The following is a 23,834-nucleotide window of genomic DNA, read 5'->3' on the forward strand; positions in this document are numbered from 1 at the left end:
GCTGAGCTGGGTTATACGGAGCGAAAGGCAACCGAAACAGTGGCCGCCCTTTTCCGCTCGAGATAGTCTGCCACACTGCCTCCTCAACTGTGGTTGTGGCGCACGCGAGCTCTCCTTTTCAATCCTCCGAAATGTTATCAGGCATGCGACACAGCTGGCGAAGCGAGTGGAGGTGAGCGCAACGACGAGGCAAGCGGTGTGACCTCATACCGAACGGCGGCAGCGGCTTCGCGTTACGTCATGCTAGATGGCGCAGTGAGCGCGCGGCGTCCGCCAGCTGCGGCGGTTGCTAGGCAACGGCTCGAGGTCGGTCTCTGTGCCTCCTCGGAGCACCGCCACAGCGAAATCGCAAGTTCGTGGGCAATGTAGCTTTCGCTACAAATAATGAAGGAGAAAAACCGCATAATTCCGCTACTCGGTGATGCTAATTTTCAGTGCACTTCTTTTGAGGTGTTTCCATTTCGCGATGGATGGAGGCAAAAATGCAGTCATCGTGATCGGACTCCTCACGATTTGCCTTGCGGACGAATGGATCACGACTCAATGCACTTGGAGCTGCTCTCTATCTAGAAACAATTAATCGCCTCAGATGGGCCATATGTTGTTCAAAAGGTGGATAAAGATTGGTTTGGTTTGAGGTTTAACGTCCCAAAGCGACTAAGGCTATGAGAGACGCCGTAGGGGAGGGCTCCGGAAATTTCGACCACCTGGGGTTCTTTAACGTGCACTGACATCGCACAGTACACGGGCCTCGAATTTCTCCTCCAAAGAAATTCAGCCGCCGCGGCCGGGATCGAACCCGCGTCTTTGGGGCCAGCAGTCGAGCACCATAGCCACTGAGCCACCGCGGCGGCTTGGATAAAGATTACATCAAAATTGGTTTCAGGGATCTGATATATTGATATTGTGCATCGTAAGACGCCATGACATCTATTTCTAGTAGCAGCTTGGCCAGGGCCTGTATTTGTAGTCCGGTTGACGCCCTTCTCACATCTCGGCGGACACCTGAACCGCGCCGTAAGGGAATGGATAAAGGAGGGAGTTCGAGAAGAAAAGAAGAAAGAAGGGCCGTAGTGGAGAGCTCCGGAATAATTTGACCACCTGTGGATCTTTAGTGTACATCGTACAGCACACACAGCCTTTTGCGTTTAGCCTCCATCGAAACACGGCCGCCGCGGTCAAGTTCGAACCCGGTTACGCCGGCTCAGCAGACGAGCGCCTTAACCACGAAGCCACAGCGGCGAGTAGGTGTTTTGGTACTTTTCGAGTTTTCAGAGCGCGATTTAGGCAACATAAAACAGTCAAGCATTACGAGCAGAGAGCTTCGCTCTTGAAGTCTAAGTCCATTATGAAGGAAGCAAAGATGCGTAACTGAGAAAGAACGAGAGGATGAAAATAAGGAAAGGAAGAAGTGTTTTGATTCGATGACCAGCTCGGCAGATGGAAAGCTGTTTGCAGGTCATGACGAAGCCACGGACTCGAAAGCACGTAGATATGTGCCAACAGGGTGCCGTACGCTGTGGGCAAAATTAAAATAGGTGTTGTTCCCTTCATTAAATTGCACGTATGGTGCGCTTAATAAGCGGCAGCTGCAGTATTTGGTACCGAATCTGGAGTTATACTTGGTGCGAAGAATAGATTCTTACTACACTACAAATATGAAAGATGTGAAAAGGAAGTAAGCAGTCCTTAGCGCACTCGCTTTGCTGGGCAGACTACGCAGCCCGACACCTGGGGTAGATTTCCATCGCTAAATATACGGAATACATCAAAATTCGTTTCGGGGATCTTATATATTGATATTGTGCATCGTAAGACTCCATGACATCGATTTCTAGTAGCAGCTAGGCCAGGGCCTGCATTTGTAGTCCGGTTGACGCCCTTCCCACATCTCGGCGGACACCTGAACCGCGCCGTAAGGGAAGGGATAAAGAAGGGAGGTAGAGAAGAAAAGAAGAAAGAACGGCCGTAGTGGAGAGCTGCGGAATAATTTGACCACCTGGGAACAAATTTCTTCTTCAAAAAAAAAAAACAAAATTCTAGCTGTTAGGGTGATTTTTGGAGGTTTCTACCTCCTCTATAAGCTAACTTCATGACCTCTGGTGAAACGTTAAAAAAAAGAAGTGGTAGGGTTTTAACGTAGTTAAACCGAGTAGACGTGCGAAAGCTTGTGTTTAGCGTTGTTGGCTTAGTTAAGGTTTTGCTTTGCTGGGTGGCAGGTGCGTATGACAACGATGTTAGTCCGACAACAACTTTTAATTGAAGAACACCACGATGTTTAATGCCCAGCTCAAAAGTGTGTAGCAGTTTCACACAAGGCGTGATCGGATGCTGGGAGAGCGTTGGGCTCTCGTGCAGTGGCCAGCGAAGCTGACCTGTTCGCGCCGCCGCGGGTTCGAATCCCAGACGCTGCAATATTTACTTTATTTATGGTTTGGCTAAGGTTATCGTGAAGGTAAACATTCACCCAAACTTGGTGAGCCTACTTGACCTCGTGAAGTAGGGCGAAAAGCCTCCTCGCGTTGCTACATGCATCAAATTAGTAAGCTTTGTAATAAGGGAGTAATTACTCATTGACGTCCACCCGAGCGCAGCCATACGGCCACAAAGGAAAGCTATACAGCTTTCACAGAAACTTCGTAGTTAAAGAAAAATTCGTCCTGGTCCGGGGTTCGAACCCGGGACCACCGCCACACCGGAGCAGTCGCTCTACCAATTGAGCTAACCGGGACGGCAAGCTTATGGTAGGGCGAGAGCGAATTGATCTATAACTCGAAGTGGGAACAGTGTTGACCAAATATTTTAGGGGAATCCCCCAAGGTGGAGTAGATTTGTAATAAGGGAGTAATTACTCATTGACGTCCACCCGAGCGCAGCCATACGGCCACAAAGGAAAGCTATACAGCTTTCACAGAAACTTCGTAGTTAAAGAAAAATTCGTCCTGGTCCGGGGTTCGAACCCGGGACCACCGCCACACCGGAGCAGTCGCTCTACCAATTGAGCTAACCGGGACGGCAAGCTTATGGTAGGGCGAGAGCGAATTGATCTATAACTCGAAGTGGGAACAGTGTTGACCAAATATTTTAGGGGAATCCCCCAAGGTGGAGTAGATTTGTAATAAGGGAGTAATTACTCATTGACGTCCACCCGAGCGCAGCCATACGGCCACAAAGGAAAGCTATACAGCTTTCACAGAAACTTCGTAGTTAAAGAAAAATTCGTCCTGGTCCGGGGTTCGAACCCGGGACCACCGCCACACCGGAGCAGTCGCTCTACCAATTGAGCTAACCGGGACGGCAAGCTTATGGTAGGGCGAGAGCGAATTGATCTATAACTCGAAGTGGGAACAGTGTTGACCAAATATTTTAGGGGAATCCCCCAAGGTGGAGTAGATTTGTAATAAGGGAGTAATTACTCATTGGGGGATTCCCCTAAAATATTTGGTCAACACTGTTCCCACTTCGAGTTATAGATCAATTCGCTCTCGCCCTACCATAAGCTTGCCGTCCCGGTTAGCTCAATTGGTAGAGCGACTGCTCCGGTGTGGCGGTGGTCCCGGGTTCGAACCCCGGACCAGGACGAATTTTTCTTTAACTACGAAGTTTCTGTGAAAGCTGTATAGCTTTCCTTTGTGGCCGTATGGCTGCGCTCGGGTGGACGTCAATGAGTAATTACTCCCTTATTACAAATCTACTCCACCTTGGGGGATTCCCCTAAAATATTTGGTCAACACTGTTCCCACTTCGAGTTATAGATCAATTCGCTCTCGCCCTACCATAAGCTTGCCGTCCCGGTTAGCTCAATTGGTAGAGCGACTGCTCCGGTGTGGCGGTGGTCCCGGGTTCGAACCCCGGACCAGGACGAATTTTTCTTTAACTACGAAGTTTCTGTGAAAGCTGTATAGCTTTCCTTTGTGGCCGTATGGCTGCGCTCGGGTGGACGTCAATGAGTAATTACTCCCTTATTACAAATCTACTCCACCTTGGGGAATTCCCCTAAAATATTTGGTCAACATAGTAAGCTTTGCAGTGTGTATATATACCTTCGTTGACAAGATTAAGCACTCCGTATATTTGGTGATAAAGATCTACTCCGGAACATGGGCAGCATAAGCTATCACTAAAGAAAGGGACTGCGCTAGAGGACAGCTTCCTTTTGTAGCGAAAGCTACATTGGCCTCGAACTTGCGATTTCACAGTGGCGGTGCTCAGAGGAGGCACCTTGGGCCGTTGCCTAGCAACCGCTGCAGCTGGCAGACGCCGCGCTCTCGCCGCGCCCCCTGGCATGACGTCACACCGCGTGCCTCGTCGCGGAGCCGCCGCCGCCGTTTGGCATGACGTCACACCGCTTGCTTAGCGATACAACAAAATAACCTTTTTATTCCTGCACACAGACTCTACCAGAAGTGACAAGTATCGTCGACTTTCATAATGTCACCTGGTTTGCATTGATATGCGGCTGCAAACTCCGGCATGTTCTGCAAGGGAACAATGCAACGGGAACGGTTCGGCCAGTACCGTGAGAAAGGCTTTCGCTTAAGGCCCTCTGAAGATTGGGTGCACCACTTGGCGCAGTGCGCCACGTAGAATAGCTGTTTGGCGGTGAGACCAATGCCCGGAAGCATCTCTTCTCGCTCGTTGGCACGCAGCTTCTGGAAGGCGGCGTGCGCCAGCAACAGGCCGACGTAGTCGGCGAATCCTTCAGAATCCGTATCGGCGTCTATGGTCCTCGCGCGTGACCTTGGTTCTGCCTGCAAACGGAGAATATATTGGTTAAATATTGGGACCTGGTAGTCTTAGAGGGAGTCTGGAGCAGTACTTATCACTAGTGGGTGAAGAGACGCAATGAGAAAAGTACGCCAACGCAATCGGCACGTGCCTACACTGCAGCAAGTTTACATAGGGAGGATAAAGATACATCCTAAATCCTAAAGAGGGCTGCGCCTGAGTCTGTTACCACTCAGTGATGAGTTCTGTCAGCGTAAAAATACACAAGGTGTGAGAAGACTACATTCGCCAAAACGCTAACGAGCGATGGATTGATACGGAAGTCAACATGCAGTGCAGTCAAAACTAAGGTTTGCAGATTTGTAAGACTAGGCGCTGAATGGTACGGGAAGGCACCCTCCGCACAGAACTTATACGACAATGGAGACCCAAAGCGAGGTGAAAATTTTCACATTGAGACACCTAACTAAAATTGTCAACTTTTACTGACTGCAGTAAGTGGGCATGCTTATATTAGACACTAAAAGGCAGGCACCTTCACAGTTCCATTTCGTAGTATTCTCTAAGTGCACGTGTGTTTCGGTATATTCGCGTCCAAATTACCAATTCGATCGCCGTAATTTCGCAAGCGTGGTGGTGACGATCCCCGCAAAGGTCCTGCCGACATGACCTGGTGTTTCGTGTTCAAACGGCGCACAACGACCGGTGAAGCTTGTATGTGTTTCCTTTTAACTTTGAACGAAATGAAAGAAACCCGCGAGGCAACAGGTGCGTCACACTAGGGAGGAATTTCGCCTAGACTACCACCGCCTTGCACGCTAAATACGCCAAATCACTGTTCACAATGAGAGCCAGTATATAAGAATACGCGTGCTCTAGAAGAACTCTACCAAATTGAGTAGTCTAGAACTGCCATTGCTCCTATGTTTCCGGTATAAACACTTGCGCTAGCCACAGTGGCTGAAAGCTTCGTTAATATATTTTAGTTAATTTAGGTGCCCTACGGTGACGATTGTCATCTCTTAGTGTTTGCCTGGATGCGTAACTTATGTGCAGAAGTACATTTCATGTGCCACTCAGTGGCTGATTCCATTAAGTCTGTGAAGCCTAATTTTGATCGCCTTGTATGCAGGCAGGAAGCGTAGCCTGAAAAGTCGAGGTGTTCTGCTACTCCACATGTGAGCTGAGCAGAAATAACATTTTCCGTTCCTTTCATTTTAGTAAAGACGGCTCTAAATTATTTTGCTTTAAAATCATTTGTACGAATTCACGCGTATGAAGCGACGTGAAAGTTGTGTGTCCAATGAAAAGTACCACATTTCCGTGCCGCACCTAAAGCTAAAATCACTGGAAAGGCTTATCAGCCCGCTTTTCGCTGTTGTCAGTATTAACCGGCTGCTCTACGTCATCGCCGATTATGCATAATGTGAGCAGTGGGAAGCCATAGGTATGGAGAAATTGACAGCTTGAGTCCGATGTCAGTAACAAACGCGTAATTTTCTTCGCTTACTACTTTGTTGCTACGAACGGATTACGCCTGTTCGAGAGCCTGCGAGATGTTGGCGAACGTGGCCGCCGAGAGAGTGAGGCTGCAATCTTCATGGCTCATCCTGTGCTCTGTGCTTGCAATACACTCGTGGTGAGGCGAGCAGACAGATTGTAAACTTGGTCATCTGTGCCCACATTCAAAACGAACAGTAGCGTGTGTACGTATAAAAGTTCTTAATAGCGTCTTCGGCTCTCTAGGTAAGATAATATTCGCCCTCATGTGTAGCTAAAACCTGGGAACAAGACCAACTACCACGCTACGTGCGCCTCAAAAACCAAGGACACTGTATATCGCGTGCGGCGGGCGGTTGAGTCTATCAACAACTTGAAGCGCGTATGCGTTCAGTTCACCGTGTCGAGGTAAAAATTGGACGATGTTTAAGGTGCTTTAAGGGTGAAATGCGAGAGCACTGACACGTCACATATTCGCTTCCAGTTGCTGTATGCGTATAGGCTGCGTTTAATAATTTACACTAATTAACTAAGTGTTTCTTTAAAGTAATGCTGAATGTTTAGCCGTAGGAGGCGGCCGCGCAAGGCCTCCAATTATCGCAGCGAACGAAGGTTCTCTGTGATGTCAAGGTAGTGCGCCAGGCTCGCGACGCATAGCACAGCGGTTCTGTTGCCCGTTCTAGAATTTTGTAGCGAGAACTACATTGGCCACGAACATGCGATTTCGCTGTGGCGGTGCTCCGAGGAGGCGCAGAGACCGACCTTGAGCCGTTGCCTTGCAATCGCCGCAGCTGGCGGACGCCGCTCGCCGCGCTGTCTGTCATGACGTCACACCGCGTGCCTCACCGCGTGCCTCGCCGCCGGGCCGCCGCAGCCGTTTGGTATGACGTCACACCGCTTGCCTCGTCATTGCGCTCGATTTCGCTACTTATACCCTGGCATAGCAGAGCTAAGCCACTGACATTTTTTTTTATTTTCAGAGATATTGCTGCACTGACGTCACTACTACGTCACGACCCTCTCGACCAATGGGCGTTTTGTGACACCGACGGACAACGCCACCGACTTTTCTGGAGAACGGGACCTCCAATGCTATCGCATAAAAATTGCCGAAAGTGATGTCTATCTCGATGAAGGAGGAAGTCAGCTGTAGTGTTCTATGTAGATGCTGACACTCTCTGATTCCAGGCCTTGCGCAGTAGCTTGAGAGCTTTTCTTATTCAGAAGGAACCAAACTGCGAAAACTCAATGTAAAAAGGATACGGCGATTACGTACCCGCTGGTACGAAGCGCGAAGGCAAAGCACCTTCTCTTCGTACTGCCTCATCGTCGACGTCCGCTTGAAATCGACCGTGCGCTTCCTCTCATCGAGTGCGATACCTTTGACGTCGTAACCATGCATGATTTCGTGCCCCGCGACCTGGAAGAAAAGTTGACGCGGAGGAATTCACGTTGCGGAAGTAAATACACGCGAAACACGCGAAGTTCTAGGAGTTACGATTGAATGAAGTTTCAATTTCTTCTATTTGCTGTCCTCAAAACCTCCAGTGCCACGTTTAGAAGCCTCCTTCCATTGCGAACACCACCATGTTACTCTGCTTTTCAATGGCATTGATTGATTGATCGAAAACTTTATTTAAACAATGGCAGTTACTGGAACCCTGGGTGGTCCGCCTACTACGGCAGCCCACCGGCCAGCGCCGCAGCGTTGGCCCTGCAAACCAGTCCTCGTTGCTAGCGGGGGCCCTCGCTGTGCAGAATGGCCTCCCACTGCTACATATTGGGATTGGGAGGTCTGCCTATGGCAGTATTGAATTGGCATGCCCACACCATGTGCAAAGCTGTCGCTGTTTCTTCACAGTGTGCGTACTGTGGTTTGTAGAGTGAGGGGTACCATTGGTGGTGTCTAATTGGAGTTACGAGAGTGTCTGTAGTCGACGACGGGTTTGTTCTTCTGCATTGTCTAGGTTTGTGAGGTGTGGGGTATGTCTGTCTGGCCTGTCTGTAGGCCACATTCTTATGCTGCTAAGAGCAAGCATTCCGTACACTTAGTGATCGAAATATGTTCCAGGACTAGGGCAGAGTACCCTACACTCTAAACAGGAAGAAGTAAAAATGATCTAAGGTGTCCTCTAGCGTACTCCTTTTCGTAAAAGGGGGTGCCCTAGAGGACAGCTTAATCTCTTTTTACTCCCATCTAGGCATATCCGTGTTTACAGTGTACCCCTAAACGTAGATGCTCTAGAAGACAGCTTTGCTGCATTTTAATAACAATATAAACTAATTTGTGTTTACAGTGGAGCAGCGCGGTAGTCCTTTTACACGCCACTTATAGCTTAAATTCGTAATCTTCTGTTAAGATTTATGTGGATAGTTACGTTAATGGGACGGCCGCATACAATAGTGAAACATACCTGTCCCAGACCAGCGTAGTTGATTGCAGCGGGTGCGCCGTGGATGAAGATGGGTGGCTGCAAAATGCCGGGGTAGATTTTGATCATGTTCTCGTCGAAATCGTAGAAGGCGTTGAGGGTGGCTGGCCTGAAGTTGGCGTTGACGTGCCCTCTGAAGGTGCGAATCGTCAAGAGGCGGAGCGACGCCATATACGATGTGAAGAATTTCTGGCCTACGTCTGGAAATCGTGCTGGGTCCGCACAGAGGAAGAAAACAAAGGGTTGTGGTTTAGAAGACTTGGAACAGGAACATTACCTTGACTATGCATTTTTTATTCGTGAATCAGTGGTGCAACGCTGCTTCTGTTATCGTCAGAATAAAAAAAAATGGCAATTAAGGTGGCCAATCAAAATGGCATAAGAGTTGTCAGGACAACAACTCTAAGATTGAAAAGTAGAGAAAGGCTAATTGTTATTTCGCAACTTATATCAAGGCGGGAGGGGATGGCAGCATAAATTAGAACAAAGAAATTGGCGATCTAAAAAGTCACAAAACGGACAAAGTCCAACTTGTAAAGACCACTCAGAACGTACTTACAGGCCATGCAATCTCTTGGATCGGAGTGCATGGAGCCACGAGCTCAATATTCAGGCTGAATGAAATCGCCTGTGGACGCCTGAGCAAACCAAAACGAAAGCTCGAGGAAATACCGGAATATTGGTGAACGGCCAATTCACAAAGCGAGGAAAAAGGTACAACGCAAGTTCTGACAATTAAATTGATGCCTTGTTGAGAGAAGGAAGGCTGGCTGTCTCAACTTCCTATGCAAAAACGGAATTTCGAACGCCTATCGGTAAAAGCAGTTTAATGAGCGTAAAAAGTGAGAGCAACTAGTGGCCTGGCACGAACATACAACAATGTTAGTACTGAGAATGTACTAACAGACGCATTAATATCAGGATTCTGGCCGTATCCGTAATGTGGTTGTCTCAGTATATTAGTACTGAGCACGAAGCAATTCTGCGGATTGATAATTTCGTTAACTCATGTTTCATGCTAGTTGGCTTTTCATTGTAAACGAGAACTCTTTTTAGGCGTTGTGCTTTGAAAGGCCGCCCGGGCTCGCACAAATCACCGAGGTGCAGGACACCTCTACGGAAAACAATCCTACCAAGGGGAGACAACAGTCGATGCTTGATTGTTCGATTGGTCAAGCTAGGACCTGATTAGATTCATTCAACAGTTTACCAAACTAGCAGAATGGTGCAATCTTTCAGGTAACCCGTCATTCGGCCACCAAGCCAGGCGTAAGCGAATACACGCAGCCAGGGTGTAGAGCAGCCAACCGGCCGACCTGTAATGCTCACCGTAGAAGTCTTCCACCACGGTTTCGTTGGCGTACTCGGCCGGGTAGGCAATCAAGAGCGCCATATCCCGGGCCTTGCTCAAAAGCACGGACCGTACAGGTTCCTGGATCCAGGACGTGTTACTGATCTTTTCCGCCAGAGTGTCCACGAGGTTCATCATCAGGCTTCGAGCGGACTCCACCGCATTCGGAGGAACGACTGAAGAACAGTGCATACATAGGGGAGAAATAAAGACGCCACCTTGCCATCTTGTTACGAGGTAAAGCACTACGCGGTGCAGCATTAGGTACGTGTTGCGAAGTAGACTTACAAAACTTTAAGTTGTGTTTACACACAAAAGGAGACAGGGTCAGGGGTACAGGGTTATATTGTATGAACCAAGCAACAATTGTCAGCTAGTTTAGCGCACTGAAAACTTTACTTTTAGAGAGGGCCCAGTTACTAATAAAGCAGCATGTTTGCAACGATACCGAAAGAGAAAAACAGCGCAAAAAGCAAAGGACAAGGAAAAGAATGAGACGCTATAAGCTGTAATGATGCATAACTTTATCATATTGAGATATTACTTATCTTTTGTCACCATTTTTATCTCACTCTGTGGTCTGGACGCTGCTCGCGTGCAAGACATGTACGATGGCTCAGCGGTTACGGCGCTCGGCTGCTCACCCGCTAGCCGCGGATTCGACCCCGGCCGCAGCGGTCGAATTTCGATGGAGGCGAAATTCTAGAGGCCCGTGTACTGTGCGATGTCAGTGCGCCTTAAAGAATCTCAGGTGGTTGAAATTTCCGAAGCCCTCCACTACGGCGTCTCTCATAGCCTGAGTTTCTTTGGGGCGTTAAACTGGTTGGTTGGTTTATGGGGTTTAACATCCGAAAGCGACTAAGGCTATGAGAGACGCCGTAGTGGAGGGCTCCGGAAATTTCGACCACCTGGGGTTCTTTAACGTGCACTGACATCGCACAGTACACGGGCCTCTAGAATTTCTCCGCGAACCAAACCAAAGGTTACGATGCCATCACAATAGAGGAATACGCACATGTGCTGAAGTATCGGTGCGAAACGGCCATCGCCATTACTCTTGAGACCCTTTCATAGCAGAACACGTTGGCGTAGTCCTCTGCCCATTCTCTGGAAGGTATCAGGAACCCCTTGCTGTGGGCAAAAAGCAGGAGCCGGCGAACAAGGGTCCAGCCCAACAGGATGCGGGCGTCATGGCGTGCCAGGCGACCTCTGTTCATCAGCAGCCCGACGGTGGTTGGCGCACTGTCCCACACCAGCACGGCGTCCGTAGCCTTGAAAACTTTGCTCGTAAAATGCGTGACCATCCATACCCAGTGCGCTAGAAGAAAAGAGCGATTAGAGGGCTTTGTTTCATTACAGAAGTGTCGCCGCCTTGAGTGGTCATCAGGTTACGCAGGGCAGCCGCCAATGTTTCTGATCCAGCGAGACTGGGATCATGTTCGGACCCAAGTGAAGGATTCTTGGGCGAAAATCTTGAATGTTGTAATATCGCAAGGTACTGCTATGAAAATACTGAAGCTAATAGTTCACTCTTCCGATGCTTTGGAAAGTATTTCTTTTAAGGTTTGTTCATCGCTCGCATCGTGTATTTAAGACAGCGGTAGAAAACCAACTTAGAAAATTATTGCCGGTAGCACAAAAAAATTCAAGCCGACCGTGGGAGATAGGCCGATATATTGACTGCTACAGTGATGTTTTACGACACAACGAATAATTTGCGCTCATCAAGTATTTCCCGCGGAGATATTAATTTTTGCAGAATTTCTGTATATATCAGGCACCCACCGAAGACCTTGTGATTGACGTGCAAAATTTTGTTGTGGTAAATTTTATTGCGCTAGCAATAGAGCCCGCGATCGCCGATTTCGCTCAACTTCGTCCGGGAAATCTTGACCCTGAAGAATGGAGTCGAAATGTACAGCTTCCGTCGCAGTGTTGGAGAGGAGGACCGGAGCAAAATCGCCATGTGGAGGAGAAGAGCCTGTAGCCAATGTTACTCTCTCGCCAGGCATGGTTAACCAATCACAGCATGCGCTTCGCAACAGCTGGAGCCAATGAGGAGGCGCGTCACGCCACGGTAGCCAATCAGAGCGCACGCTTCCCACGACTGCAGCCAGGGTGAGCAAGGCGTTCGTGCGCCTTCCGACATGCTCTGCTGACAGTGCAAGAGCATATCAGATCGAAAGCTGTACTCCTTCCGTTCTTCAAAGTCATGTTCAAGATAAACACTGTCCGCGCTGAAAACACGCTGAGAGTTTGCATTTGCGACGATTTCGAGGCATCGCGTACGGACTGATACACGCGCTAAACACCTTGCCCAAGAAAACTCTGGGCTGGTATTCAGTCAGTCATGAAGTTTAATAACGGAAGTCGTTACGAAAACAGTCTAATTTTGCGATACAATGCGCGCAAAATTTTTTTTTATCATACCGGTCATATATTCTCTTCATCGTGAAAACCGCCGCCTTTGGCTAGAGCGCTGCTCTTTTGGACAGTCTGTTATTCGTTTTCTTGCATCACACTCTGTTCTATTACATCTACCATCTCATAATATAACGTGCAAGCAATGTTATACACAACTTTGTTTAATTTTTTCTGATGCAATTCAAAAGATGCATCAATAAGAAAAGCTAATTAGTAGGCAGGTTACTTGAAACTCCAGAATATGTTGTTAATTACATTTTACTTTTTTGTCAACTCAAGTATATAACGGCGTTGAGTAGAGATCTTTTTTTTTTTAAGCAGCGCTTCATTGAGAATTATTTCTGTGCCATTCAGGTTGCACACGGTAGTCTGAGGCTTTTGGTATGCATTCAGTAACGTGATCATCCACCAGATAGGACATATAAAGCACAATTAATGCGCTTTGTGTGCTTCAGGAGCACGTCTTAAAAGGAAGAGTTGGATAGTAAATATAGAGATGTAGATTGGCACGTCCAAATATATTCATACAGTAGCACAATGCGACTGCGCTGGTCTACATTGTGTTGTTGCTTTGGTAGGCAGGGAGGAAATGTTGCCATTCGCAAGAACCCCAATGTTTTTTATGCGAAGCATATTACTAGAGGTACACTACAGCCCTTCGCCGTGGTTACGTGCCGTGCACACCATGTGGTACAGTGACGTCACACCACGTGACATACCACGTTACACATGACGTCACGACAGAGGAAGATGGAGGTACACTACAGCCCTTCGCCGTGGTTATGCGCCGTGCACACCACGTGGTACAGTGACGTCACACCACGTGACACATGACGTCACGACAGAGGAAGATGAGGGTCCACTTCGCGCCGTCGCTGTGGTTGCACGCCGTGCAGACCACGTGGTACAGTGACTACACACCACGTGACATACCACGTGACACATGACGTCCCGACAGATCGCCGTCACGCGCTAGGAGAGGGAGAACGATGCCATCGCACAGACACCGGAATGTCCTCGAGCGGCATTCCCGCGCATTTCGAACGCGCGTTCACACTCGGTGTAGCTGAAACGCTCGCTCCACCGGGCAGGCGCACGCGGCTTCCGTGGCAATCCAGGCGCCCACCCAACGCGCGTCTCGGGGTTAGTCGGCGTTCCGCTGTAGCCATGCCGTTGCCTTCCCCCACGACGAAGGCTTCTAGTGGTTGTATTAAAATGACCAAGTATTCAACCAAGGAAAGCCATGTATTACCAAGCCTAGCCATCAATATGCTTCGCATATGACCAGGGTTAACCAAGTTAAGCCTCAGCCATTTTTTTTTAAACCTACAAACCTACAATTCTAAAAAACATTTTGCGTCAACAAAAAGAGGCAATTTTACATATATAACGATGCCATCAAGTCAGAATTGTTCGACATCATTTCAAGGCCTCGTGTACGAAGGTCTCTAAACTTGAATGTAAATGGAGGTCGTTAAGTTTTCACATTGTTCAGTAGTAGCAAGTCCGGTTTATTACGAGTCAAACTCACCGTTTGAAACGGAGCGCTCTGTGAAGCTGCCAAGCCTCTCCACAGTCGTCCGTATAATCCCACTCTTTTGCTTCCGAAGATTCCTTATGAGCTCATGCACTGCATTGAAGGAAAAAGAGAAAGACGTAGCCTCGGTTGTTCTGAGAACTTTAGGTGACAGTATGACATACTGTGCAGGGTTCATCACCTAAAAAATTCAGATGATTTCAAGTTTTATCTTCGAAACCAAGGATCGCTTACAATAGTGATAGTTGAACCTGTACGTCTGTTCAGATACGCTGATAAGAGCGTACGAGTTTGAACTGTACAGTTCGCAGTGAAACACGAACTACCTCTGCAGTTCGAATGTTTTAAACTAGGTTTTCCCAAAAAAGGGCGCAGTGCTCATGCTTGTTTCCTTTGCAGGTTGACCTACTGCCCGTCTTATAAATGTTAAGCGGTTAGCAGCCCGTTCCGACATTCTATTAAGAGAGCCCAATGGCTTTTTCATCATCCTGCATATGAACCAAATTGACGAAATGAAAATTGTAGTTCTGTAACTGCGTCGTAGGAGAGGACATACTGGCGCGCTCGGAGCCGATGATGTTTTCGGGGATTCGCGTCTCGAGAAGGCTGGGGTAGTAAACGCGAAGGTAGTCAATGTATTGTGCCTTCAGCTCAGCAGAGCTGAACCCTTGGTGATTGGCTTTCAGCCAATCTTCGTCTTCTTCGTTGATCTCGACCTGCGGAAGCCAAGCAAGACAGGCGTAATTTGTACTTTCTCTATGCAGTGTCCATTAGGGTAATAATGACTGTTTAGAAAAAAACTATTTAGATCTTGCGGTGGCCACTGAATTGTGCACTGCAGTCTGGCAGCTATGATGACGCCCAGAATGAGGGCTAAAGATAAGTATTGCTTGTAATCTAAAGTACCTAATACCAGGAATGCTTCTAATTCCCTTACCTCCCACAACATGGCACATGGCTTTGAGCATTCAAAAACAGCGCGATGACGTCATCCATGAGGCAAGAAAACCATTCGAACGACCGAGTGGCTGCAGAAGAAAACGTGAATGGCCCGTAGCCTTCTCCTGCGGTTAAGTGGCTTGTCGAGTACAAAATGGCTCGAGGCAGCAATAAAGCATTATTGTTTTCTCTGGTCCTTTTATGCTTCTCGGAGCACTTTCAAAAGTGCCTTTTTGTGACTTTCAACACCTCGTGAATTTTAAAAAAACATTACCACTTAAGCGTAGGCGAGAGGCTAGCACATAAAGTATAGTTACAGCTTATAAATGAAATGAAATTTAGGCGCACACGAAAAAACGCACACAAGAGGAGGATGCACACAGGACAGGCGCTAACTTCATCTGATTTATTCGCAGGTAAGAGAGCGAAAATATATACATAAAACGAGACATGCGCAGTAAAGAATCCGATCGTCACATAACAATGCGTGCTCAAGGTATCTGTATTCTGCCCGCAAAAGATTAACTGATGTGTCACTCACACAGTCATGCCCCCTCTTCCTGATGTGAAATGCTTCTAATAATTCACGTGCCGTCTTATCACCGCTCCTCCCAAGTATCTTTATCTCCTTCAGCCGCGGCTCGCACGCTCTGCAGTTCGCACAATGGTCTGCCAAATGTGTACCTCCGCCCCTTAATGCCCGCAAATGTTCCCCCGCCCGGTCATTGACACACCGCCCAGTCTGGCCTATGTAAGCCCTACCGCAGGTCAAAGGTATCTCGTAAACGACACCGGAACAGCACTCAACATACTTCTTTGAGTGCTTCTTCCTGCAGCCACTCTTCTTTTCCCCGCACGAAATGCGTGAGCAAAGTTGGGCAAGTTTCTTCGGTAAAGTTACAGCCTTCTCAAATAATCTTAATATTTAAAGGACAGTTATTGTTTAGCCTTCCGTCGAAAAGTCACCCCCATAGTCTAGAAGGCGGTCCCCGTTGAAGCACGTAGGCAATTACAGAGGAACCTGTGAGTTTCAACGGTCTGCGTTTAAAGACGCCCAATCTTAGTGTCCATTTAAATGACTTAGAAACCACAACTTAGGTGGTCGACGTAGTCATGCGGCTAAGGGAATAGTCTGCAGTGAATGCCTGAAAAAACAAAACACTGAAAGGTGGGCTCTAACTTCATACTTTTTTTTTTAAAGTTAAAGTAGTATTATGAAGTTTGGTGAATCAGGATCCGTTGGTGTACTCGCTGTAACGCGTGTATACACAAACGAGGCGGTAACGCCTTTTATAGTTATTTGTCACTGGCATCGTGAAAACGCAAGGAGCCTTTATGACATCGTGTTCATCAGTAATATTTATTTACAATGTACCCAACACTGGCTCCCACGGAATCATTGTTCTTCACTGGAATAGCGTGTACAGTCTTTGTCAAAAAGAAACAGTTCGAGGCGTTTGTTTCCAAGCCGTGTAGCGGGGCTCTTAAGCACATTTGACAGTCCTAAGTTTTGGAGGAATGAGGACGTAAGTTCACTCCGCAGTCGTGAGGTTAGAGTCCCCGAGTATGCAAGAGGAGCCGCTCTGCAGGCCTCAGAAGCAGACTCCTTGGGCTGTACACTTTTGACAAAGACTGTACCTCAAGAGTAGTTTTATGTAAATTATTAAGACAATGTAAATCATTCTTTGCTCTCGTGACGGAGTATAAGTTTACGTACCTTTAAAATATAACCAGGGATATCCGGGGGGCTCTTGTACAGGCTGAACTTTGCGAAGGCTGGTACGCCGAATTCAAACGAGAGGCTACCGATCCGCGCCAGGATATCGAAGTTCGGATCGTAACGCATGTTCGAAAGGTCGAGGCCCAACCGGTCTAAGAAACGCCTCAAAGAGGGCACCTGCGCGTATAAAAGCACAAAATTTGCTCTCATTGGCTCGCTTGCGATCAGGATATGCTCATATAGGGAATGGCATCAGCGAGATACTAGCGGCCGAAGTGTATAAACAGAGAATATGCAAGAGCATCATTTCTCGCATGCTTAAAAAGCAGTTATTTGTGCTTGAAAATAGCGAAGCGTTCTGCGCGAAGCAGCAATTTCTTTGTTAACGTTAGACCCTCTGATGTCCCTTAACAATCCACATCCAGCAGAAGGGTATTGTACTTTTGTCCAGAAATAAATAATTTTCTCTAGGGTCAGAATCCACACACATTTCAAGAATGCTGTGGTAAGCACTGTAGTTCCGGCACCACTACAACGATGGCTGTCAACACAACTTTATTTTGCTTATTTATTTGTTGTTCATTGTTTCGGCAACACGGTAGTGCCTCAAGGCAGGTGAACAGGAGGGGATTACTGGTTTGGCTTGGTTTATGGGGTTTAACGTCCCAAAGCGACTAAGGCTATGAGAGACATTACTGTCATGAAAATGCCTTTTCCCGCTAGGCGGAGCAGCAGCAGCGTTGATTCTAGAATACCTTTAGTAGCTACAGGCCAGATGTGCTCAGCTGATTCACCCAAACGAATCAAGTGTGGGAAAGTAAAGAACGTTTATGGCCAAGAGCAAGGCTTATTTATAGGCAAGAATGGAGAGGGAAAAGTGGTGGCCAATTCAAAGGGTCAAAAGCTCGCTGTAAGCAACGCCGCATAATGACAATCCACATATACAACAACTGCTCGGATCATAAGGGAAGTGCGATGTTTGATCTCCGGCGCCGTAGGGCACCCACCGATGAAAGAACGAGTACCAGCTTTTCCTTGGCCTGGTGGTCGGCATTTTCATGTGAATCGCTTGGGAAACAGAGCTTTGACCTTCACGTTCAGTAGACGAAAACACTTTGTGTCATGGTGCTAGTCGGTCAGAGATGGACTTGTGCAATAAGAATTCGACGTCATCATCAACTGCTACAAGTTATAATAGCGAAAAAACATATATATGACGCATACAGATACGTTGGGGTAACGTATAGGGCACGGAAGGAAGTAAATATAACGATTGTTTATCAATTGGAAAATGAAGGAACAAAAATGCATATATTAACATTTGCGCATATCGAATACCGTAATGTGTAGTGAAAATTGTATTTACATTGTTAACGAGCGCGACGCTACTAAATTTCGACAGACATTAATTATTCGCTGTACTGAATAAAAGATACTGCCCATTTGTCTCAAATTTCACCGAGTTACACTTATTCTTTTTTCTTGTCGTTGTTACAGCCTAATTCAGCCTTTCGCTATTCATTATTGACCAACGTTGTATTGTGATGTATCGTTTTTAATTTTATTGTATTGCATTATGTTTTCTTGTATTAACGTATTATCCTTAATTGTATTTGCTTTGTCCCCGCCTCCCCCTTATGCAATGCCTCAACCGAGCACTTTAAGGGTAAAATAAATGATGATGATGATGATGAATCCTTTAATCAGTCGTTTCGTGGCATTATTGTAGACGGTCACCGTTTTATCCGGCTCCGCCTAAATGAATGCATATACGGAAGGTGCTGTTTGACAACCACCTGTGCCCCGCCAAATGGAAGGATTATTTGAAAAAATAAAAATGAAGTGACAAGGAAATAAATACAAAAAAAATTGCCTCTTGGGACAGTTATAGGCACATAACAGACACACGAGAATTCGGTTGGACAGCACGAATTGCATCTCGAGGACGAAATTTACTGTCCTCGAGATTAGACTGGGTTAGAGAGTCTCATCGATCGCCAACGATCGCGTCTGACCGCGCAGTCCATAACTACAGATTCTGCACCTCGGAGTACGGAGTGCTGGATTCCAGATTTGTGCAGGCCCGGAATAAGGCCGCAGCCTTCTCGGTGGGCTTCTGCTGTCCAGGAGGGACGTCGATGCTCCAGAGCATGTCCCGGACAGCTTTTTGCGTGTAGCGGTCGATCTGGGGAAAGAATCGTAAGAACAACGTGGCATATAAGTTTGTCTTGTGTGACGCAAGGTCACGTTTGGCTATGATTGCTCTTTTATGCAGTTTAACGCCTCAAAGCAGCTCGGGCTATGAGGAACGCCGTAGTGGATGGCTCCGCATAATTTAGACCTCCTCGGGTTCTCTAATGTGCACTGACATCGCACAGTACACGGGCCTCTAGCATTTCGCCTCCGTCGAAATGCGACCGCCGCTGCCGGGGTCGTATTCGCGCTTTTCGGGTTAACAGCCGAGCACCATAATCAAGTGAGCCACCGCGGCACATTTAGTTAGGTGAATCTATTGCGGCTAGTACAGCTCTGTTTGCATTTGAAAAGCAGCTGTTTCCAACAAAACCAACTGTCTGCGCTTTGTTTAAAAATATGGAAGTATTGAAGAGGAAACGGCACTGACATTTTTTCTAGGCACTAAATTGAAACTCGCGACGTCGACGCCAAAAACCACTTAATGATCATCGTTTTCATGGGAATGGAGTTCTAGCCCAGCTTCTGAGTTCTGTATCTAAAAAACTGCGCTTAGACACCACACTTTAGATGCAGGAATAGGTGTTACGGGGTAAATAGCGTTAGTCGTTATAGTGCGGGAACCTTCCGATACAAAACAACACCAATTTTTCCTTTTTAAAGCCACCTGACTAGAGGCATTCTTTTTATGCTAGGATAAATAGAGTATGAAAGTACAAAAAGGCTTGCTTGTTCTTGAATGTCCTTGGAAGTACTTTGAGTTGGGATGGGTGAAATTAGGTTGCAATGATATTCCAAAAGGCAGACGGAGAATTAACTCACCTTGTCCGGGACGGTTCTGCCTCCTTCGAATCTACTGCAGACGAAGTTGTAGAAATCGTTGCATGGATCAAAATTCCAGTTGAGGGTCGCGTTAATCATTTGGGCGGCCAGATGACGGCCGTCAGGTTTGAGGGTGGTCGTAGTCCTACGATGAGTGGTATCCGGTTCAGCCGGTGGTTCCCGGGTAGTTGTCCTGCAGATATTCATGGTTGCTGGTCTCGTAGTCGTGTCATCATCATCATCAGCCTGACTACACCCACTGCAGGGCAAAGGCCTCTCCCATGTCTCTCCAGTTAACCCTGTCCTTTGCTAGTTGCCGCCACTGTATCCCCGCAAACTTCTTAATCTCATCCGCCACCTAACTTTCTGCCGTCCCCTGCTACGTTTGCTTTCTCTTGGAATCCACTCCGTTACCCTTAACGACCAGCGGTTATCTTGCCTTCGCATTACATGCCCTGCCCAAGCCCACTTCTTCCCCTTGATTTCAACTAGGATGTCATTAACCCGCGTTTGTTCCCTCACCCACACCGCCCTCTTCCGATCTCTTAACGTTACACCTATCATTTTCCTTTCCATAGCTCGCTGCGTTGTTCTTAACTTAAGCTGAACCCTCTTTGTTAGCCCCCACGTTTCTGCCCCATAGGTGAGTACCGGTAGGATACAGCTGTTATATACTTTTCTCTTCAGGGATATTGGTAAGCTACCATTCATGACCTGAGAGAACCTGCCATACGCGCTCCACCCCATTCTTATTCTTCTAGTTATTTCCCTCTCATGATCCGGATCTGCGGTCACTACCTGCCCTAAGTAGACATATTCTCTTACTACTTCCAGCACCTCGCTACCAATTTCGAACTGCTGTTCCCTTGCAAGGCTTCGTGGTCGTGTACAAAAAGAAAATTCAGTTACCATTCCGGCTGGTCACCGGTCCTCTCCATCGTCGTGGACTCTAAGGAGAAAAAAAAAAACGGCAAATGGTAAGTCATGGTGCCAGATTAAACCATGCCTGCTCATGTTAAATATCCTTACATAAACACTACTTCTGCTGGGTCATGTGAATGACGGCCAGGCAAACTTAAGCACAGTACCTATGAAAACTGAGGTCTTGGGCCGGTCCAGAAGGGGACGCCTTGGGGGAGATAATTCAGGACCGCTTAGGAAATGGCGCACTTAACAAAATGTGCTTTGTGCAGGTAACTGATCGAGAAGCGGTTATCCGTGTTCTCACTTCCTTTCTTCCCGAGAGAGGGCAGGTTTTCATTGTTCTCTTCCTTCCACATTGATTCCTCCAATTTTCCATGTTCATTCTAATTGATTAACGGCGGTTATAAGCGGCACTCTCTGCTCTTTTAAGATCAATGGTTATACCTGAAACCTAAAAAGCATTACGGAGTCGTATTTCAATTGAGACGGCGTGTTCATTTCAAGGAGAAAGAGGTTCGCTGTAGAGTGATTTCAAAGAAAGTTGTGCAGTTTCAAGCGAGTCCGAATTTTGTGATTTGTTAGGTGCGGTTAATCTAGCCTGCAAAGATAGATGCGAGAAGTAAAGCAAGAAGAATAAATGCGCAATAACTGCTATACTCCGCAGGAGGCATCACTGAACCGAGATGCCCGAGAGACAGTAGAGAGATTCAGTCAATACACCGCGTGATACACCTGTCTACATCCGGGACATAAGGAATAAATTGTGCAAAAATTGAGCGGTTTTTTTTTTTTCAATATTCTTTTCAGGCACGCATTACGTTCTACAATCGAGAAAATTCTGAAAATCACTGTTTTACTTGTAACTCTTATTTCACAAAAATAACATTTGTCAAAAAACATTAGATATTCACGCGCGCCGCACACTACTACGATGACGAAATAGGAGCGCTAGTTTAAAATAAACACACATTTATGCCCAGTTACTTATTTCCACCACCATCTGGAACTTTTTCTACAACGAAAAATCAGCTCCAGCGTGCTTTACCAAAACACTTCTCCGCGTGAGAGAAGAAAGTTGCGACAGCAACGCACAGAACTTCACAAGGCCACCGTGCAACTTGACGACGTCTGTGTCGATCTGTTGGTTTGGAAAAGCGATTCTTACTTCCACGAAGGAAATAGCTTTACCACTATGTCCAACAGGGCTTTAAAATGTAGTGTGCCTCCCTGACTTGGCAAAAACAACGCTACACGTTTCAAAAACTTTTCAAAAATAGCGTCCACAAAGCGTCCACAAACGTGGACGCCGCACCGCAAGGTCATATAGAGGGCGCTGCAGCGAGGCGAACGAGTAGATGATTTTAAACACAAGCTTTTTGAGGTTATGGTAAAAAGATGGCTTTTGATTGCTGAGTAATCCAACTGACGTAGGAAATCAAGAAACAGAAAAAAATGTTAACTTGTTGGCTTCCTATTAAATCAAAACACATAGCTTTTTGCCTTTTACAGTTAGGCACCTTGTTGCAAATAAACGTTTATAGCTAGCTGTTAGTAAAAGCTGTATAAGATTTCAGGATTTGTAAATACCTAAGCCCTAGAATATTTTGAAATTTCTAAAAACTATTACGGTCAATGCTGTTCAAGAAATTGATTTTGACGCCCCTGTGCATTATTTGAAAGCGTGGATACGGAGTGCACACAGGTAGAACCGCTGGTACACCACCGAGCAACGTACATTTCGCGTTAGTTGCTGTACGTCTGCTATTGGGTGCAGTTCACGGATGCATTGTTTTCGACTGATAAATATTATTTAACGCAGCGCAAATGTGGTTGTTTTAAGTAACTCAGGCACTTCGCTACTTAAATTTTCTCATTCCTTTTCTGATATTCGCCACATCTGGTATTACAGTGCACTAAACACATCTTTAAACAGTATAGAGAAAAATTATCAGCGACCCTCATTGAAACTCGTCGCACTATGGACAGCTAAAGAACCTTGCAAGCTCGTTGATATTTTGCATCTTCTCGACGCGGTTTTGATACATAACAGCGTACATTTCGCGAGGCATGCAAACTGAGCTGAAGTTATAGGCCGGCTATAGGCGTTCCTTCCTTGACGCCCTCGCTGGCGCTTGTGATATTTCTCCCAGTGGAATCGCAAGCATAAATAGCGCCGCATGTTGTAGAAGTGACGGAGCAAAGCAACGTATTCTCTCACCCTCTGGATCCTCCGGGCTATGCGCTGGAACGGTGGTTCGTCGGCTATGAGCCGCTCGCCTATCGAGGACCAGCCATCCGTCGGACCCACGAGCACCTCCGTATCTCCCATCGTCAGGGCCTCCATCAAGCTCGATGTCGTCAGCGTCGTCGCTCCGGCTGGCATCTGCACCCACACCCATCGCTAGCTTGCTTAAGGGTCAAGACCTTCCTCTCTCCCCCCATTTCACCCCTTTTATTCCATTTCTCAAAGCTTGGGCATAGTGTCTATTACGGCCGATAGTGTTTAAGCACCTTCCTTTTTTCTAGCGAAAGCTACACTGGCCACGAACTTCTGCTATTGAACTGCTATTGGCCTACAATTTAGCTGCAGTGGAGATACTGCTGTCAGCGGAAAATATCGTGCACACCGCGCACTACTGCTTCACCCTCTGCTCTTGCGCCACCTTTCGGCGCTTTTCCAAACCAGGAGTGCAGCGGCTCTACACTACAGAATTGGTACGTGTCAAGATTAAAACAGCCCCTGTCTTTGTCAGCAAAGGTTGCAGCAAAATGACGAAGGAATGATTTCTAACCGATGCTCGGGAGGCTGACACCACCTCCGCTATAGAATGTATACCCTCGTGACACTCTCCAGCACGAAGAGAAAAAAAAAGTAAAACAGCGCAAACAACCGCTCAGTAGCGACCTTCCAAATGTGTGCGCTGTTTTTCTTCCTTATCTAAAGGTAGAGGTTATGGTTAAACATCCTCCACCTCATATCAATCAGAGTTCTTCATAAGCTGGAGGAGGCGGCTTGCTCGTGACGCTTTCTTCGTCGCTTTCTCTACCGTTCGTAGTATATCTCTTACCTCCACCCATCGCTCCCGAGTACGTGAACGCGGCCAGAGCGGTGATTCCCAGGAATAGAAGAGTAAAGACCACGCCTGTGAAAACAGCCTTCAGGTCGATTTCCCTGCACGCGTCGTATGGGGTTGCGTGAGAAGATGGACTGAACGAAGGAAAACAATTACGCTGGCATGGCCAGAAAGCTGCGTCGACCGACTG

General features: G+C 47.1%; 1 protein-coding gene across 1 annotated transcript; it reads right to left on the minus strand.

Moving 5' to 3' along the window:
• Positions 1–4,397: 4,397 nt before the first annotated feature.
• Positions 4,398–22,934, minus strand: LOC149332087 (neprilysin-1-like). The gene is made up of 12 exons (XM_089555688.1): positions 22,789–22,934; positions 20,556–20,595; positions 19,647–19,839; positions 18,676–18,816; positions 16,629–16,808; positions 14,529–14,688; positions 13,967–14,065; positions 11,027–11,329; positions 9,990–10,187; positions 8,643–8,872; positions 7,505–7,648; positions 4,398–4,751 (listed from the first exon to the last, which is right to left on the minus strand). The coding sequence occupies exons 2-12, from the start codon at positions 20,582–20,584 to the stop codon at positions 4,398–4,400; spliced, it is 2,031 nt and encodes a 676-aa protein (XP_089411814.1). The 5' UTR covers positions 20,585–20,595; positions 22,789–22,934.
• Positions 22,935–23,834: the final 900 nt, after the last annotated feature.

Source organism: Amblyomma mixtum, chromosome 8 (genome assembly GCF_055824585.1).
Source record: "Amblyomma mixtum isolate Tamu chromosome 8, ASM5582458v1, whole genome shotgun sequence".
In the NCBI taxonomy this organism is placed as follows: Eukaryota; Metazoa; Arthropoda; class Arachnida; order Ixodida; family Ixodidae; genus Amblyomma; species Amblyomma mixtum.